The following is a 16641-nucleotide window of genomic DNA, read 5'->3' on the forward strand; positions in this document are numbered from 1 at the left end:
AGACATTCAAAATGTGGGTAATTTTCAAAGAGGAAAAAAATGCATGTGCTGTGAACATGCATATTTATAAACACCCAGTTGTTGCAGTTGCATTTGTATTTTCTTTTAACCCTTTCCAGACGAACCTGAAGATACTGTGTTTTTCCCAGAAGACGGAGCTAGTTTGATGTTTTAAAAAGAATCCTAGGAAATATATTGTTAAGTGTGTTGTTATTTAACATTTTTTCTGAAATCTGCAACACATCCTCTTTTTCACAGATATATATGTTACATTTTAAATACATTTTTTTTCACATTTATAATTTTTTTTCTGTAACAAGTTTTTGAAATTAAAGAAAAGTATAAAATTGAATGTAACTTACTGAAAACATTTATTGATAAGGTAATACAGAAGAAGTTAATGAAAATAACCTCAAAACTTTCTATTAAGATTGAAATAGGCACTAACTGCGAAAATTGAAGCTGAATCCTTGTAAAATATTTCCACAATGTGCATATAAATTATTCAATGCTATTATCAAGAGTATAAACAAGAGTGCCACCTAATTCGACTTGATTACAAGTAAAATTCAGCGGAAGAAAACGCAACATCTAGCTGTTGGAATTTAAAAGAGGTGGTTATACACAACACACGTGTACAAGAGACACGGAGTGATTATAGCCAGTCGCTCATGCACAATAGAATTTTAAAGTGAAAGGCAGGCTATTTTTGTCACCTGTCTTATTGGACAGAATTTGTACAATGGAGGCCCGTTGCCCATTCGGAAAGGGTTAATTTATGCTGGCCGAAGCAATTCACCAAGTACAACACATTGACTAAAATGAGAACACACTTCAAGAATAATTAGAAATATGTAAAATCTTACCTTGTGCCATAATTTAGAACTCTGTACCCAATTTTGAAATTTTACATTATCATTATTAAAAGTGTCTTATGTAACACAAATCTAGTTTATTACAATTATTACAATTACAATTAATGATAAGTAGAGCCCGGAAGTTTCGCAAAATGCCTCTTTTTATCTACTGCATATATTGATAAAATTTTTCTGGATATACGTTTCTTATGTTGTTTCGAATGTTTTGGAAGCCTTTCATTTTGCCTATTTCGCCTATTTGGGACCCCACTGCCTATTTTTAATTATAATGCCTTTTTTTTTGCCTTTTTCAATGAAATATGACAATTTTTTTAAAAAAATGTGTATATAAATTATTTTTCTCCCAAAAAACGTTGTTGGCATTTATTTTTCTTCCGTTTATTATGTGAATAATTTTCGCCTTATTTAAGTAATATTGAACTCACACATGTTTCAACATTGCTGAAGGAGAAAAGTGTGAGAAAAAAGTATTTCATGCTGAGTTAGGATATTGCCTTTCGGTTAACATTTCTTGTGCATGATTGACTGCTGAAGTGGACAGGTTGATTTCGAACACAAAGAAGATATTTCTGAAATCTCCCTCTCAACCCGAAAATTTCAGGAAGTTGCGATTGAGCTTAGTTTACCTCCACAACCAGTCTTGACGAGATGGGCAGCTATATATTATGCTAACAACCTTCAAAAAATCAGTGAGGTGATCGATGCTCTTCCAGAAAATGAAGCGGCTTCAATTCGTGAAAGATCATTTTCTATTATGAAAAACATTCTCTCTGACAGACGACTAGCAATGAACGTTGAGAACTTAAAAAGCACCTTGTAGTTATGTGCAATCAAGACGGAAAAAATGGAAATGCTCTTCCCAATTTAGATTTTAACATTTTGCCAGAAATTATGGATAAAAGTTAGCGACTTCCAAATGTGCCTTTTTTCGGTTTATTTTGCCTTTTTTTTCATTTTTAGTGCCTATTTTCCACATTATAAATGCCTTTTTGCCTGCCTATTTTAACGAAAATAAATGCCTGAACTTCCGGGCTCTAATGATAAGATATTGAGTTTATTGAAAACATTTTCATACAACACACACTCAATCAACCACTCCCACTCACTGACTGAAATTTGAGATAAAGTTTGCTCATGAAACTCCTTGCCACAACATCCCTCTAAAGGCCAGGGCCTGCCAGAGCAGTTTTTCATTAGATGACGGGTGGCCAGCGCATGGAGTCCCATTGCTGCTATTTTCTGGCTTTTCGAGACCAGAGTGCACTACTTCTTCTTTTCAAGTAGCTCCCCAATTGTCCTCATGATGCTGGATCATTTTCAAAATTGTGGGTGTACCCACAAGGAATCGAACCCTGGGCCCGCTTGTACCAAGGGTGAGAGCGTTAACTATCTGGCTAAGCAGGAGCCAACTGAGGGTGCTTAGTTCACATTTTTTTCCCTAGAAGTTTAAATCAAAGCATAGTGTGTAGCAAGACTATATAATTTTGTTCAAATTATGCACTATGCACATTAAATAAAGTTCTGTGCTTCTCATGAAAGTATTGTATAGTTTAAATTTCTAGTTTTGACATGAGCAAAATAGTAAGATTTGCTAAGACATTGTATCTTAGAAATCACTAAACCTTCTAATAATTACGTAGATTATACTGCAATTTTAAACTCCATTCTGAGAATTGTAACAGTAATATTGCGATAAATGTGTAGAGGTGTTATCAGTTCAGCTCTATTATTTACTAGTCATGTTTTCCACCATGTTTTTTAACTATACCTTTTCAAGTTTCATTTTGTTTGCAGTATGTTGAAAATGTACCTAACTGGAACCAGGCTTGTGAAAATATAAGTATTCCTTGTGAAGTGATAATACTCGAAGCAGCCATTCACCAGCATCAAAATCTTTATGAATCAATGTGCCAAGCTTATACTGAGGTAAGTTCTGTGCATGGCAAACTATGTATTATTTCTTATCCTTGCAGTGTTACTTACATCAATTCTAATTTTATAATGTTGACACTTTAATATTACATACTATCTAAATATTTATGTAGATAAATTGGATGTGCAATATTTTCATATTTAATAGTGTGTCATTTTGAGTGTTGAACTTCGTATCTTATTATAAGATGAGCAATATTATTCAACGGTCTACAGAATATGCAAAAATTTTAAATTTATTCTTGTTTGCAATTTTCTTGACTGCTTTCTGACTTCATAGAGGAAAGCTCTATTTCACGTTGTGAAGTATATGTAGGAACAGTAGTCTCAAACGTGAATACTTACTATATAATGGATGGATGTGTGTCTAAAATTATCAAAATTTCATGTAAAGTTGTTTTGCAGTGCTTTTGCTGCAGTAATTTGTTATCTTGTTTATGTGATTTCTAAATCCATTAGATATGCTAAAACTTTATATTAATATAAGTTTAATGTCAAGTTTGTAATGTTTATATGCAACATGTCTAACTAAATATGTTATAGTACAAATTTCGCAAATTTTTTTCAGGTTTATAATGCATACCAAGATTTGCTCAATGGGTTGGATGAGATGGTTCAAGTCTGCTGTTCTTTTTACGTAGATGCAGATGGATTTTCTATATGTGATAATGTATGCTTTATGCAATACACATGATATTTCTTTCTAGCATTTCAGCAGTCTAGTTAAAGGGAATTTTAGCTATGGGTGTTTGCACGCCACTGTGTATAGCCTGCATGATGAACATACCACATCACATTTTCATGATGGTGTTAATAATGTGCCTGAGCAAAATTTGTATACTAGCAAACACATATGTTTACTGCTCAATAGTTACCACATTTCAAAGTTAATTTCATAATCTTTGATCTGTTATGACTAACGTTCCCAAGAGTAAATTATGTTGGAGGAACTTTTCGTTTAGCCAATTTTTCAAGCTTTTCCCTTTCAATAGTACAAGTTATTGTTTTATCTTTCTCTGAATTCTCCAGAAAGTTGTATGGAACATGTAGCTTGGTGTAAAAATGTGATTTGGTATGTTTAGTAATATTTATGGTGGAAGTGCACATTGTGTAAATATATATGTATAATGATCAAGTTTCTTTGTATGGCTTTGGTAAATCATTTCGAATTATTCCACTCTTCAGCCCTGCAATAAACTTGTGGTATATATACACTTAAAATTATCCTTGACTTCAAGTTCTTTCAATGCATATAATAAAGGGTGTAAAGAAATTTTCGGAGGAAAACAATTTGGTGATAAGTATACCGCAAAACTTTCATAACACCACAGCAGTTATACAATATTTGTGAAACTGTTGTCATGTTTTCCACCTGTTTTATGTTCATTGTTAGTAAAACTGTATCAGTCCAAGTAATACAATACTCACACACCCAATGTTTTACCACATAAGACATTTTATTTCCTCACAGTATAGACTCCTTCATGAAAGACTTTTCAAAGCTTCAATGAAGAAAGCAAAAGTATGATGTGGATAGGGGGACTCCATATATTTTGCCAGTTTTTCTGCACATATCTTGCAGCCCTTGTCCTGTCCTGTGTGATGTAATGTTTTTCTCATTTAAATGCCCACAGTTCTACTGCCAGTATGCCTTAAGAACAGGCAAACAAGTTATCAAAAAATATTGTATTTTTATTTTATTTCTTCAGATTTCTAGAGATTGTTACATGAAAAACGCAAGTTAAATATTTATATTTTATAATTTTTTAAGGGAAAGAGTTACAGTTTTGCACCAGTTGTCCCTTTATTTCAACATCAAAATGGGCACTGCTACTAAAGAGAAACCCGGCTGGGCAAGGGAGTACGAATTTCTGTCCATGTTGCAAGTGGAGAGAAATTTGTTTTTTTAAGTTGATTATTAAGCTACACACAATGTTCGAAAAATATGATAAATAAGTATGTACAGAATCCCATGTTATTCCTCATGGGGAATCAACTTCAACTTCAAGTCACCCTGCTATAAAAAAGGTAGCTGGGGAGGTAACAAGGGGTGGGGCAGTGCAGCCAATATAACAATACCACATGCAAAATATATATTCATGGCAAAAGTTGGTTTACATGGGCCGGAGCCAGTGATGGCTTCGTAGTGGGGCAGGCGTCCTAAAGTCGTTTTCATGTTCAGAAGACACAATTTGCTCTTATGGGCAATGCTTTTCTTATGGAAAATACGAGCGTGCTGTTGTGAAATTTCTGGATTTACAAATTTAGCTTAAGTAAAATCGGTACCTGCAGTTTTGCAGGAAATTTTGTAGAGAATACGATGGTGAACACAAAAAACTGGTAACTTGCTTACATAATTTTAGATAAATTAAAAACGCAAATTTTCTGTGAAAACACAATTTTTACATTGTTTTCATTCCTAACGTTAAAACATGCCGTAAAATTGAAGCATTCATTATTAAAAAAATTGACACAGTTTTTTAATTGTCATAGGTGACGGTAACTCAGAATTTATCAATACTTTAAAACATATTTGCATTAAAAAATATTCAAATAAAGTATGTGGAGATTCTTTATATTCGTGCAGTAGAAAATGTCGTCGCTGGCCATTTTTTGTTCTGTAATTCCAAGTAAAAACTTCCAGCGACAAAGTTGTGGAGAAAATAATGAAATTATTTTTTATAACCACTCAAAGGTTCCCAGAAATATTACTTCCATGCATTTGGAGTTTCTTTTTAACCCAAACCGGGCGCGAAGTAAGGAGACGCTGTCTGGCCATCTTGAGCTGACTCACCGCAGCATTCCGGCTAATCACCACCAAGTTTTCGAGTTGTTATTTTATTTCCATTCAGTAAAAATATGAACTTCATGCAGTTTGTTATAATAGAATTGAAATTACTTAAATTTAATAATTGGCAATTATTTCCAATGCTGCTGTTGTGAGCAACATTAGTGCTGTCGCAAATACACGTTGTTCTTGTTTACATTACTGTCGACATTAATACTGAAATGAAGATCACCTTTCAGTTTCCAACCTACACATAAATTCATAGACACCATATTAACCTTTGAAAGGCTTTCCAACACGTAACAAAATATGGGGCTTCAAGATAGAAATATGACATGCCTTGCTTGAGTCATTCACGTCTTATCAGTTCACGTGGCCCATAACTCATTTGTTTGTTTGGGTTGCAACTTGAATCTAACCCATGTGCCAGGTTCCCCTTACTTGAGTGAGAGATCTGCTTTGGTCTGTTTAGACTTTTTTCCTCTCTCGAAAAAGTGTTTTCAGTTGTGTGAGCGCTCAGTGATTTTTACTTTTTTAAGTGATTTCTGAAGTGTCATATTCGTGCATTACACTCGCGTGTGTAGTGATCGCAATGGATCATAGTAAAAAGGGTAACTGTAACGTTCACAGTATAATATTAATATTTACATATAATTATCATTATATATACAAAATACGTAACACCTTCATTGTGAAGGAAGGTCATCATTTCCCGGCGACATGAGCTAGCGCTGTATTGGCAACACTGTGCGGTTTCTCCATAAGCGCCGTTGTGTCTTCTGAACGTGAAAACGACTTTAGTTCACAGCCAAACAAGTGCACAAATTAGCCAGATCTGGCTCCAAAAACAGCTAAGTTGGCAATAGTGCCTGCAGGTGCCACAGAGGGGGAGAATCTCACAGAAACCCTCCCTCGTGCCCTTAACATGTGACACATTTCAGAGCAATTAGTAGAGTGAAGACATGGTTTTCTTGTGAACATTACATAGGCATGCTTTTTCTTCAACACGCAAGCTGTTGAGCCTGTCTCTGGATCAAGATTTCATTGTATTTCATTGTTCTTTCATCTCCAGTTCTTACACCTCCTACTAAGTGCTGAAATAAATATCTTCCTGTATTTTGCATGTCGCAAACATTTGAAATAATTTTTGGCTCTCATATCATTGTGAAGAATGAAATTGTTAACAATAGATACTTCTAACAACCAAAAAAGCATTTTGAATTACCACTTTACTGCTTTCCTCATAATACAGTAGCTGGAAATGTAGAGATCTGTTTGTAGTGGTATGTAAACGAACCATATTTTCCAAGCAATACATACAATGATATCTAGTGACTACTTCAGGAAACAGTAGCAAAGGATGCCACAAAACGAATATGTAAGGCTTACAAATAATACCATCTCCTGGATAAAATTAGAACTATAGGGTCTACCAATTTGAACGTCAGTTCTTTAAAATTAGATAGAATGAAAACCACAAGTGATAGTAACATATATATATATATATTTATTTTGAAGATCAAACAATGGCATTATGTTTTGAACAATGTCATTCAAATGTCCTCCTCTGCTTCGGTGATTCTGAATGTCCAATTTTGCAGCACATCTGCACACATATTGGGCGGTATAGCTTCAATGGTTCGTTCAATGTTCCGTTTCAGGTCATGAACTGTGCGTGGCTTAGTCTCATAGACCTTAGATTTGACATAACCCAATAGATTGATTGATTGATTTGTTGTTTTAAGTCCACTTTATGCACAGGAAGGCTAATCGGGACTAGACCTACAGTTTAAAGTGGGATCCGAACCACTGTGTCATGTGCCTCCACTGGGTATCGAACCCAGAACCCCTTGATTACAAGGCGACGACGTTACCTCTACGCCATCGGGGAGGTCCTACATATTATAACCCAATAGAAAATAATCCAGCGGGGTTAGGTCACATGATCTTGATGGCCACTTCACATCACACTTTTTGAACAGAACTTTGGGAAACTTTTCCTGCAATAATTCCGTTGTTTGGCGAGCTGTGTAGCAAGTCGCACCGTCCTGTTGGAAAAACACATTGTTGATGTCTATACTTGCCAGTTTAGGCCACAAAAATTGCACCACATATTCCTGTATCGCTCCCCATTGACAGTCACGTAGTTTCCATGTTGGTCCTGAAAAAGAATAAGGCCCGATCATGCCATTGGCCCAAAAACCACACCACACAGTCACTTTCTTAGGATGAAGGGGTACGTCCAGAATCACTTGCGGATTTTCATCTGCCCAAATCCTACAGTTTTGTTTGTTCTTTCGGTCCCATCTCATGGAGCCTACCTCCGTGGCGGAGTGGTTAGCACAGCATGCTACGATGCAAGGGGTCTTGGATTTAATACGGCCTGGCCATAGATGTATTTTCATCATATCGTCACTCATCCTTATCTTCGCGATTAGTCAAAAGTGGCAGAAAAGTGAAGTAAAATAAACCAAATCAATCATTACATGGAATATCGGACCAGATCTCAAAAAACAGTTACACTTCCACCAAGTCGGACATAGGACCAGACGACCAGACAGATGAAAAATTGCAAAGACTGCAATCCATACATTGACTCTTGTGTGATGTACTGCCTTTTTGAAAATTCTATTACATATTGATGGCAATATGTAATTTTGGTATTCAATTTCTTCTAGTAGCACTGTTTCTTTTCTATTAGTTTATATGTATCAATCCAATATTGCGTTATTTGTATCTGAAAATACATATTTACAGATTTCCCATATGAGCTATTTTTACAGGACACATGTGAGACATTTACATTTTCAAATTTCTTTCCATTTCCTGATAAATTATTTTTGTCCAATAGAAGAAAATTGAGGAACAGATTTGGCCTTAAATTTTCAAAAATACTTAAAATCATACAAAGCCGGAATAGAGGGTGGATGTGTGAATAAGAAACCATCTATTGAAAGGTTATTTACAGAAATTTTACCAGAGCCATACTAGTATGCACTTGACAAGCTGTAAATAATGATTGTCCTATGTATGTATGTAATGTGAATATTATTTCCTGAACTAATATGCTCCTAGTTGCAGCTGTATGACAACAGACAATTGCAGCTGCATGCCTTGTTACTCTAGTTTATGGCTGGTGGCGGATTACTTGTTTAATATTTTGTATATGTATATATAAACTAACTAACATGGTGCTGGTTGCCTCCTTCACAGGTTCATAGTACTAGCAAAAAACTCCTCTATCAACTTGACCACCTGGTTCAGATCTGTAATCAGCCTGGGATGGAGCAATCATCTAGAAAACATGTATGCACTGTTTTCTCTCTTTCTTTCTTTTGTGAGTTAGATAGTTAGTGTACAGTCCCAGAAGAGCATGTACAGTATTTTTTAAAAGAATTCCTGTGTATACCTAAGTCTTTGCTTTTGGCTGTTATATGCTTGAACTTTTTTCTTTTGGGGGTGGGGGGGATAGATAATAGTCAGTTCTGCTGTCATGTGCTTAAATTGTTTTTGTAAACAAAGTTCAAAGAAATGAACAAGTGTTTTTATAAATATATTATTGAAGGTAAGTTTATTTGCTTAGGTGTTCCTTGCATAAATTATTTGTAATTTTCCAACAGTATTTACAAGAGATCCACATTTATAGCTAGGGACATGCATATTTCATTTTTGATGGAAACACGAAATGTGAAATACACACTATAATGTTCATTTTTCATGTATTTGTGAGGTGTGTTTTCCAACCAACCTTTTGTCATGAAATGATGCGAAAGGAATTGCAAAATGGGCAATGAACTCATAAACATGAAATTTAGAGTTTATTTAATGGTGCAACATTTTCTGAAGACTGAATTATCCTGTAAGTTATGCAAATCATTGAAAATGAAATAAATTGCAAAAAATGGACTCCTTTACATAGGAATATACTTAATACTCTAATAACTACATAAATGTGCTATTAGAAAGCAAATGTTTATTTTATGTAATAAATGTAGTTTTGAAATCAAATTTAGGGTTGTATTCACCACCTTAACACCAAAATACGAGTTTTGATCGCGAAATGTGCCTAAATTTTGTACCGAAATATTGATATTTTATTCAAAAATATGTGGCCCTACTTAGTGCGAAATAGTAATATCATACTGCTACAGACAATTACAACAACTGTGTATGAGCTTCAGTCAGTATTGATTGAGACTTACATGTGTAGGTTTGTGGTGTTGCTAAATGAAAATTTTGCTGTAGACTGTTCAACATACTCCTCACCAAGGTCTACACAGTGTTGCCAGCAATCTGGAAGCTTGTGAATGGCAACAGCAAACCATTCTTTAGGGACAGCCTGATCACACTCTTGGACGGCAATTTGAAGTTCGTCATACATCAGGGACAGGTGGGTGAGGGTGGGCAAGCACCCACCAAAAAATTCCTCTGCCCACCCAAAAATATTCAAGAAGTATTAATGAATATTTAGAAAAATACAAATGCTTCAATAAAGATGTATTCTTGTCATGACTCCGTGCATATTTTTCTTACGAATATTGTATATATGAGAAAGGTTCACAATATCATCCTGCACGAAGTTTCGATGCCTTTGGATGTACATTAGTTTACTGAATAAGATAGTGAAAATTGTAGCAAAATATGGCTAGGGATAATACCTATTATTTGTAATTAATTATATTTTATATTTAAAACTTGAAGTTTAAGACTTGTGATAGAGTTAACACTTCTGTGACTACAAGTATGTATTACAATATCTATCTACAGCCAAAGTGCACTTTTACAGAGGTGAGAGTACAAAACCTACAGAAAGAAAAATCAAACAAACAAATAAAAACATATTCACATTTCTTCCATATGGCATGCAAAGGAACTTCGATTCATGACAAGGCTTCTTTCACCTAGCATTTTGGAAAATAGATGACTTCTTTCGCTCGCGTGGCAATTGTCAATAACTTAAATTGTTTCCAAGTATTTCAAATCATTATGAAGAAGAGAAACTCCATTTGTATGAAGGTAAGGTGTGAACAGGAGAGGAATTGCCACATACAGTAGCCACAGTGATAAATTTCATTTTTTAATTTGTTTAAGTAAGTTAAGATTGTTTTCTCAATCTCTAGTCAATGAATATTTCTATTGAACCACATGGAGTATTTATTTTTCCTGCATCAGACAGGTCACGGTTATAAGCAAGTGATGGAATTCAATTTATCGATGTTCATTTTGCACATATTCATTTATTCTTGCAATTTTTAATTTTATTTTGTGTGAAAAATCACGTTTTTATACGAGGAAAGTTTAATGCAGAATGAACAAAAGTACTTTAAAAACTTTTCTAGCAGGCATTAACTAAATTCAAAGATTCATGTAGGCGGCTACACACATCAATTTGGAACACTCCTATGAGCCAAGTAAAAATCATTCATTAAGCCTCAATTAAGAAGCACTGCTCTTTTCAGTTAAACTCATAATATTATAAAAATTGTATATTCAAAATCATTCATTTGAATTATGTACAAAAACCAAAAAGTATTTCTTCACTATTGTCAGGGTTTATCATACTTTCTGTAATCATCCTTGAATGCTTAATGTATAGTGCATACAACATTGTATCACATGTTAAAACAAGTTATTTCGTTTTGGAAAGCACGTCAGTAGTAGCAAATCAAGGCAGACAATTAAAACCTTAGCAACTGTAAATGTCGAATTTTGCCATAACTTGCTCTCAAAGTCTAAAATGCTAAAATTTATTTCAAATGGTTTTGCTGTTAGGTAGCTTCACTCCATGAAACATTAGGCCCTGTTCGTCTCCAAGGGACGGCGCGGCGCTAGTTACACACATACAGCCTGATGTTACTTCCATTCGTAAAGAATTTGTTCCATATATTTCATAATTGTCGCATAAATTAAGCAATATACTCTAATCTGCCACCTAAATATAAACCTTTCTTCCACGTTACACTCTCGGCTGTATTTTGCAGACTAACGAGGCTCTGGCGTCTGTACTCACATCTGGTATCTGTGGACCTATTTTGTGATCTGCCTATGTGTGTTTCTGACTGTCCTTTCATTTTATCATAATTCATGACTAGGGCCCGGGACTTTATGTCCTATAAAACCGTAAAATATGTATGTAATTATGTCATATAAATTGGAAAATATGTCATGAAAAATTACAAATATGTCAGAAAAATGCAGAAATATTCCCAGTAAAGCCAAAAATATGCACAACAGTACTCTCGAATTTCTCCCATACCCGATAGAGTAGAGTAGGGGCTGTAATGTACCGAAAGTTATTTTTACTTTTGACTGCTTTTTGTGAAAAGCGAAAAAGACAAAGAAATGAGAACGAAACTTCTTTACTTCCTGTGCAACAATGAAAGAGAACATTTTTCCTCAATAATGTTTGCATGACTGTCAGTTGTCGGCGGGATAAAAAGTGGGGTATTATTGTTCTGTACTAAGAAAAGACGGCACCTTTCTTCCTGCCTTTCCATATCCTGCCATCGACAATATGAACTATCCGTTGTGCTAAACCTACGAAGAAAAAATATGAAATAACCGATTATGTGCGAGAGAATTGCAAAATTATACAGAAATATGTCTTATTACAACAAAATTGAAGAAATATGTTGTTAAAACGTGAAATTGGTGAAATATGTCAAAATATGCTTTATCAAGTTTGTCTATTTTGGCTGATTTTCATCAGATATGTAAAGATCTCACCCCAATATTAGATCCGAAGCCAAATGAAAAATATGTTATAACATAAAGTCTCGGGCCCTATTCATCACCCTCGCGATTAGCCAAAAGTGGAAGAAAACCGAAGTCAAATAAAACAAATCAATCAAATCAATTAATCTAATCTACTTCGATCACCTAACTAAGTATAGTCTGTTAAATTCCTTCTTAATTGAAAGGGATAAGACAAAATATCCACTTACAAACCGAAGTACACCGTCATGGGCAGGGAGATACAATGAAGGGAAGGAACACTTCAATGAAAGAAATAAGGAAGGTATATCAAGATTGACATAGGAAAGATAAGTATAATAGCCAAGCGAATTTACAACAGATGACAACATGGAATCACTTCCTTCTCTTTCCTAGATTGGAGTGGATAGAGAGAAATTTAATCAGAAAATTTGGTGAACAGATGTGTGTGAAAGTGCGAGGGGAAGAGAGAGAATGGGGGGGGTAATACAAGCAGAGGAAAATGGTGGAAAAATATAAATAAGACATTCAACAGCAAAGAGAAAAGGCGAAATAAATACAAAGGAATGCAGGATAGGGCATTTTTTATCTGTCCACCCTAATTTATCAATATTTGGCTCCTGCCCACCCAGTCAAAATTTTCTGGTGCCGCCCCTGTCAGACATTGAACATTTGCATTTTTCTGTTCGGAAGTTTTTTCACATATTCTATAATGTAATGCACCCAGGAACATGAAATTACTTTCATTCGGTTGAGAAATGACCATTCTTTGAAAATAAAGCTAAATTTTGCCTCCCCTCCCCAAAATAGCAGGGGAAGAAGGGGCAAACTCCCCAGTTTTATGATTTTTTCATTGAAAGTTGGGGGCCGCGGTCCACCCAGTCCCTCTTATTGGCTTCAGCATTTTGATTTCTGCATGGTTGCATACCCTGATGTTTTAGCTGCAAAACAAAAGTTACCCGAAGTAGATTGGTTAAATAGGCTAAGAGTTATAAATTTTTTTGTCAAATAAGTGTACAAATTTAAAATTTGCGCCAACATCCATACGTAACTTTGGAGTCTGAGGGGGAGGGGGAGGGGGATGCATCCACATTACATGCCAAAGCTTCATTTAACCCACTGTAAGTGTTTCCGACCTAAAAGAAAAGTATCAAGATAATAAAAAAAACAGGAATTTTGTAATCGGCTGCATGGTCAATATATCAACCAAAATACGAGTAGCACCTTATATTCGATGGTCGATATATCGACCAAAATGCGAGTAAAGGTTAAGGGGTTAAGAGATCAAAATTTATAGTCTGAACTGTTTTGAATTGTTACCATTTTCAGGTATTTGTATTGGTGCGAATCGGTAAGGGTATTGATTACGCTAGTATTGATATCAGTTCAAAGTGTTATTAGCTCATACGTATTATTCACTACGTAACATTTTTCAGATTTTGAGAAATATTGAGAAAGATCTGGAAGATGTTCAAAGAAAGTGTTTCAAGTCATACATTTCTGAACATGTAACCATAAAAAGTTGAATTTCTGAAAGAAGGAATCAAAAGTGTTTTTTTGTAGACATTGTTGTTTTGGCACATGAAGAATAAGTGAGGGAAGATACATTTATGTATTTGGAACTTAAAAAGACAACATTTTAAGAAATAGATTGTGCCAGATTGGCACATTGCAAGTTTAAATGGTTGCAAATAGATATTTTGGTAAGTACGTAAGGTATCTGGAGAGAGTTAAGTTCAAGCATCATACGACAGCAGAGACTTTTGGTATGCATGAAAAATTCTTTGCTCAAATTTTAATGTAACAATTCCATATGCATGTAGCATGCATATTCTGTTGCACGCAAGATGAAAAACGTAGTATGTGCACCCAAAATTAAAAATTACTATTTAGATATTAGTAGACTGATAGCATTAGAGCATATTATTTTTACTAGATTTTAAGTATTTTTCATTTTTCAAGTATAGTTGTGCAGTAATTTTACATTACATATTTATGAAGGTATTCATAAAGATTTTCAGTACATTGAGATTGCCATATTTTTTAGTAAACATTTTGATGAATGAAAATGTAGAATGAAAGGAAGAAATGAAACTTCCATATATTTGTGTTCATTATATCAATACCTACTCTATTTTTGAGGATTTAGCAATAGTAGCTTAGCACATTGGGTGTTCAACTGATGACTTCACCTTGAATGGTGCTAGCTATGAGTCCCAGTCATGGTATGAGTGTTCCATCTTGTTTTTTTCATTCATCATTTTCATCTAATCCTCAATCATCCTCATCATCATGATTAACCCAAATAAGTAGAAAAACAACATGAAATAACAAAATACGAGTGTGGATCATTAAGTATCACACAACAATTTTTTTCTGCGATGTTATTATGGCTGGGACGTTGAAATTTTACAGATGTATAGTTTGAAGTTTGTGCTAGAAACTGCTTGTTTGATCAGGTATAACTCTAGCGGCAGAAGCGTGAACTGTTAACAAAGATGTTAAGTATTGTCGTGAACATGTGAAAAGCAAAGAGCTCTAGTTCTTTTTTTGTGGGCAAAAGGACAAAACCCTAGTGAAATTCTCAGGGAAATGTTGGGCATGTATGGGGAAAACTGTTTGGACCGTAGCAACATCTCCAGGTGGTGCACATTCTTTCAAGGAGGCTGTGTGAACCTTGTTGACTCGTCACATTCCGGGCGACCAGTAACAGCTACAACGGAATGGAATGTTACAGCCATTGAGCAGGCAATACTCAACGACCAGCTGATCCATCTCAGAACCTTGTCAGGGCGGTTCAACATTTCAGACTTCCATCTGTTTGTCCAACGCTTCAATTCCGATGAAGAAGTCCAATCGATTGTGCACAATTGTATTCCCAATTGACGGAGTTCTATGAACAGGGTATATTGAAACTAGTGCCACGATGGGAAAAATGCGTTGAAAGACTTGGCTCCCATGTCGAAATGTAGCTAAAAGATGTGGTTTTAATGTGTATAATTTATGCTGTCTTACCTATTAAACTTCTTTTTTAAAAAAAATGTGCAATACTTAATGATCCACCCTCATATATAAATACAAGTATGAGTGTTTGGAGCAATAATCTGAATAGCTTTAGTTTTAAAATGCAATCTAAGACCTGGAATTTCTGTTTATCAGATAGGTGTTATTTTTTTTTAAAATAGCAGCTCTGACATTTTAGCCAATCGAAGTAAATTAGTGATGGGCCGATATGAAATTTTGGCCAATGCCAATAAAGTACTGATATAAATTTTCCAATATCGATAACTGATATTCTAACGATCCGATAAAATATTCCAAATGGTCCTTGAAGAACCTGAATAGATCGTTGACCTCCTTGATAAATGCATGTTTTGAGGTGACTGAAGTAGGGCATGGGAAAATGGCAGAATTTTGCACTAAATTATAAGATATTTATATACACGCTACAATATATATATATTGGATCGGTAATTTTACTGATAAACAGATACACCGATATGCCTATATCGGACTGACAAGAGTATCAATTAATAGGTCCCATCGCTAAAATAAATTGTTAATCATATCACTGGAATGGACATATATAAAATTTTCAGTGACACTGATGTCGCAAAGATTGAATTGTAATTATACAAGTCTGGTTCATTGAACAGAATATTGCATATTGCCTTAGAATATGCTGTTAGGAAGGTAAAAGAAACTAAAGAAGGACTAATATTAAATGGTGTGACTCAGTTGTTAGCATATGCAGATGATGTAGACTTACTGGGGGATGATGTGAATACAATTAAGAATAATGCTAAAATATTTTTCAAAACTGCTAAAGAGATAGGTTTGTAAGTTAACAAAGAGAAAACTAAATATATGCTTACAGGCCGAAACCAAGTGTTAGGTAATAATCAAAATCTAATTATTGATAACAACTCGTTTGAACCAGTTTCCAAATTCAAATACTTAGGAGTAATATTAACAAATGAAAATTATATTAAAGAGGAAATAAAAAGTAGGCTTAATTCAGGAAATGCATGTTACTTCTCTCTTCATAAACTTTTGTCTTCTCATTTAATATCTAAGAAACTAAAAGTTAAAATATACAAAACCGTAATTTTGCCTGTAGTATTATATGGATGTGAAACTTGATCCCTTACATTGAAAGAGGAACATAAATTGAGAGTATTTGAAAATAAGATCCTTAGGAAAATATTTGGACCTAAAAGGGATGAGGAGACAGGTGAGTGGAGAAGGTTACATAATTTAGAACTACATAATTTGTATTCATGTCCAGATATTATTAGAATAATTAAATCAAGAAGACTTAGGTGGGCA

General features: G+C 34.6%; 1 protein-coding gene across 6 annotated transcripts in view; it reads left to right on the plus strand.

Moving 5' to 3' along the window:
• trio (trio Rho guanine nucleotide exchange factor) overlaps positions 1 to 16641 on the plus strand; it is an 820581-nt gene that overhangs the window by 271049 nt on the left and 532891 nt on the right. For 4 of the 6 annotated variants that reach the window (XM_083135769.1, XM_083135773.1, XM_083135771.1 and 1 more), the window contains exons 10-11: positions 2673 to 2804; positions 3379 to 3480. In XM_083135769.1, coding sequence (XP_082991895.1) covers positions 2673 to 2804; positions 3379 to 3480 — 234 coding nt within the window. Of the gene's footprint in view, positions 1 to 2672; positions 2805 to 3378; positions 3481 to 8811; positions 8905 to 16641 lie in introns of all 6 variants that reach the window. The other 2 variants (XM_083135770.1, XM_083135772.1) reach the window with 1 other exon arrangement.

This window comes from Lepisma saccharinum, chromosome 14 (assembly GCF_977018435.1).
Source record: "Lepisma saccharinum chromosome 14, izLepSacc3.1, whole genome shotgun sequence".
Classification (NCBI taxonomy): Eukaryota; Metazoa; Arthropoda; class Insecta; order Zygentoma; family Lepismatidae; genus Lepisma; species Lepisma saccharinum.